Source organism: Cebus imitator, unplaced genomic scaffold (assembly GCF_001604975.1).
Source record: "Cebus imitator isolate Cc_AM_T3 unplaced genomic scaffold, Cebus_imitator-1.0 Scaffold61, whole genome shotgun sequence".
NCBI classification, from domain to species: Eukaryota; Metazoa; Chordata; class Mammalia; order Primates; family Cebidae; genus Cebus; species Cebus imitator.
Genome location: NW_016107376.1, coordinates 6,686,027 through 6,689,342, shown reverse-complemented (window position 1 = coordinate 6,689,342; position 3,316 = coordinate 6,686,027). Strand labels below are relative to the sequence as shown.

Genomic DNA, 3,316 nt, shown 5'->3' with positions numbered 1-3,316 from the left:
GTGATCCACCCACCTCGGCCTCCCAAAGTGCTGGGATTACAGGCTTGGGCCACCGCGCCCGGCTCAATTTTATATTTTTAAAAACTGTCCAGTTGATTCACTCCAAGAAGTGAAGTAACAAAATCCAAATAAATGTACAGCATACTCATAAACTCAAATCACCCAACCTATTCCTTAAGATTAGAATTATGGCTATATGAGAATATTTAGGAAAGTCAAGATCTCCCCTTTAAAACATCCTTTAAAGATGATTTAAGAAAAGCCAAATATGCTAGCTAATATGTCCATATAACCAAATTATAAGCTAATTTTTTTCTTTTGAGATGGAGTCTGGCTCTGTCACCTAGGCTGCAGTGCAGTGGCATGATCTCAGCTCACTGCAACCTTGACCTCCCAGGTTCAAGCGATTCTTCCACTTTTGCCTCCTGAGTAGCTGAGATTACAGGCGCACACCACCTTGCCCAGCTACTTTTTGTATTTTTGTAGAAATGGGGTTTTCCGGTGTTGACCAGGCTGGTCTCGAACTCCTGATCTCAAGTGATCTGCCTGGCTTGGCTTCCCAAAGTGCTGGGATTACAGACATGAGCCACAGCACCCAGCCACAAGTTAATTTAAATGTGATATATAATAACTGAATTTTTAAAAGTCAGATTATAAGGCTGGGCGTGATGGCTCACACCTGTAATCCCGGCACTTTGGGCCGCCAAGGTAGAAGGATCACCTTTAGCCCAGGAACTCTTGACCAGCCTGGGCAACATAGGATGGGCCCACCTCTATTATAAATAAATAAGTAAATAGATGTTGGATTATGTATTTTCTGGTATTTTTCCTTCTTAAAATACATATAGAAAATCAGTCTTCAAAATTTTCCACAACTGTACTAATTAGAATGAGTCCTGGAAACAGTGGATTTATATAATAAAATTCTAGGGCTGGGCATGGTGGCTCACACCTGTAATCCCAGCACTTTGGGAGGCCGAGACAGGTGGATCACCTGAGGTTGGGAGTTTGAGACCAGCCAACATGGACAAACCCCATCTCTACTAAAAATACAAAATTAGCCAGGCATGGTGGCCCATGCCTGTAATGCCAGCTATTAGAGAGGCTGAGGCAGGAGAATCGCTTGAACCCGGGAGGCGGAGGTTGTGATGAGCCAAGGTCATGCCATTGCACTCCAGCCTGGGCAACAAGAGCGAAACTCCATCTCAAAAAAATAATAATAATAATAAAAAATAAATTAAAAAATAAAATTCTAAGCAGGTAACATATTATATACTATATCTTCATTACCACTCAAGAAACTTTTACATACATATTTCAAAATTAAAATTCAACCTACTTACTGGAATTGTTGAGGATGGAAACTGGCAGAGGAAATAGTCCCTGAAGTGGGATGACCTACCTAGGATGTGAATTAAGGCAAGTAAAGTAAAATGCAGAAGGCCAGGCGCGGTGGCTCACGCCTGTAATCCCAGCAGTTTTGGAGGCCCAGGTGAGTGGATCACTTTCGCTCAAGAGTTGGAGACCAGCCTGGTCAAAATGGTGAAACCCTGTTTCTACTAAAAATACAAATTAGGTCAGGTCCGGTGGCTCACGCTTGTGATACCAGCATTTGTGGGGGCCGAGGTGGGTGGATCACCTGAGGTCAGGAGTTTGAGACCAGCCTGACCAACATAGTGAAACCCCATCACTCCTAAAAATAAAAACATTAGTCAGGCGTGGTGGCGTATGTCTGTAGACCCAGCTACTCAGGAGGCTGACAGGAGAACTGCTTGAACCTGCCAGGCAGAGGTTGCAGTGAGCCAGTTGCGACACTGCACTCCAGCCTGGGCGACAGGGAAGAGACTCCATCTCAGAAAATAAATAAGTAAATAAATAAAACAATACTCAGGAGGCTGAGGCAGGGGAGGCGGAGGTTGCAGTGGGCAAAGATTGCAGTGAGCCTGGAGACAGAGCAAGACTCCGTCTCAAAAAACAAAAAAATTGTAATAGGAGAGCCAGGCGTCGTGGAGCCACTCTGCAGTCCCAGCTCCTTGGGAGGCTGAGGTGGGAGGATCGCTTGAGCCCAGGAGTGAGCCGACGCACCACCACTGCACTCCAGCCTGGGTGACAGAGTGAGATCCTGTTTCAAAAAAACAAAAACCAAAAACCAAAAAAGCAAAACCCTAGAAATTCCTTTTAAAGATCTCTTTTCTATCCAGTAACTGCTGATTGTTGACAGGATCGCCTTGTTTCTTTCCCTTAATCCGTTACTTTTGGAATGTCACTCTCATCAATCAACATGGAACCCTTTGGTTCTCTCTGTTTCTCCCTCTCTTTTGGAGTGCACTGGCCACCAAGGCTCACTGTAACCTTGAACTCCTGGCCTTGGCCTGACGAAGCGCCGGGACTACAGGCGTGGCACGTGCCCCCGCGCCAGACCTCAAACCCTTAATAGTGTTTTTATATAACTCGGTGATAAGGCCGTAGTCCAGGAGGGAGGTAACGGAACGCCACCCGGGAGGCCGCCAGCTCCTGCCGGGAGGGCCCCGTCTCGCCTGCCCCGGCTCCCTCACGGCAGCCCTGCGCGCCTGTGCACCGTGAGCCTGGACATCGCTGGGTCTCCGGGCAGCGGCGAGGGTCACGCGCGGCCGAGCCCACAAGGTCTCAGGCCGCTGAAACAACCTTCCCACCGCTCCGTCTCCACAAAGCGAGGAGCAGAGGCCCCCAGGAATCCCGGAGGGCAGCGCGACGCGGCACCAGCCCCGAGCCCAAGGCGGCCACGCGTGTCCTCCTGGGACGCAGCCTCCTACCCGCTCTTCCCGGAGTCGGGACCCAAGCGGGGACCCGGCGTTGAGGCGGCCACGGGGCCGGGATGCGTGCGCCCCAGTGGCTTCCCTCCACCCAGGCGGGGGCCACCACGCAGGCGCCGGCGCCAAGTTCAGCCCGAGCCCCGCGCAGCGCAAAGGATTCGATGGCCCGGGCCGACGGGCGGCCGAGGTGGCCCAGCACGACCTGCAGGCGGGGGGCGGCGCGGGACTGCTCCATGGCGGCGGCACGGGGACTCCTCCGCTCGGCCTTCTCCCCATTTAGCTCCGCGGGCGGCTCCGCCTCCAGGCGCACCCTGGGCAGGACGTGGGCGGGGTGGGGCGGGGTGGGGCGGGGTCTCGCAGGCAGCGCTGCGGGGACGCCCTCTGCCGCCAGGGTCTGCGCGCTGGGCAACCTCCCGGGGCACTATGATCCTTCCTTCCTTTCTTTTCTGTCTTCCTTTCTTTTTTGGGACGGAGTTTCGCTCTTGTTACCCAGGCTGGAGTGCAATGGCGCGATCTCGGCTCAC

The 3,316-nt window shown here is 52.1% G+C and overlaps 1 protein-coding gene across 2 annotated transcripts in view; it reads right to left on the bottom strand.

Moving 5' to 3' along the window:
* The window catches only part of PHYH (phytanoyl-CoA 2-hydroxylase), a 50,679-nt gene extending 47,580 nt beyond the window's left edge, over positions 1–3,099 (bottom strand). For both annotated transcript variants that reach the window (XM_037739027.1, XM_017529854.2), the window contains exons 1-2: positions 2,953–3,099; positions 1,344–1,402 (exon numbers count right to left, since the gene is read on the bottom strand). In XM_037739027.1, coding sequence (XP_037594955.1) covers positions 1,344–1,402; positions 2,953–3,027 — 134 coding nt within the window. In that variant the 5' untranslated portion in view covers positions 3,028–3,099. The remainder of the gene's footprint in view (positions 1–1,343; positions 1,403–2,952) is intronic.
* Positions 3,100–3,316: the final 217 nt, after the last annotated feature.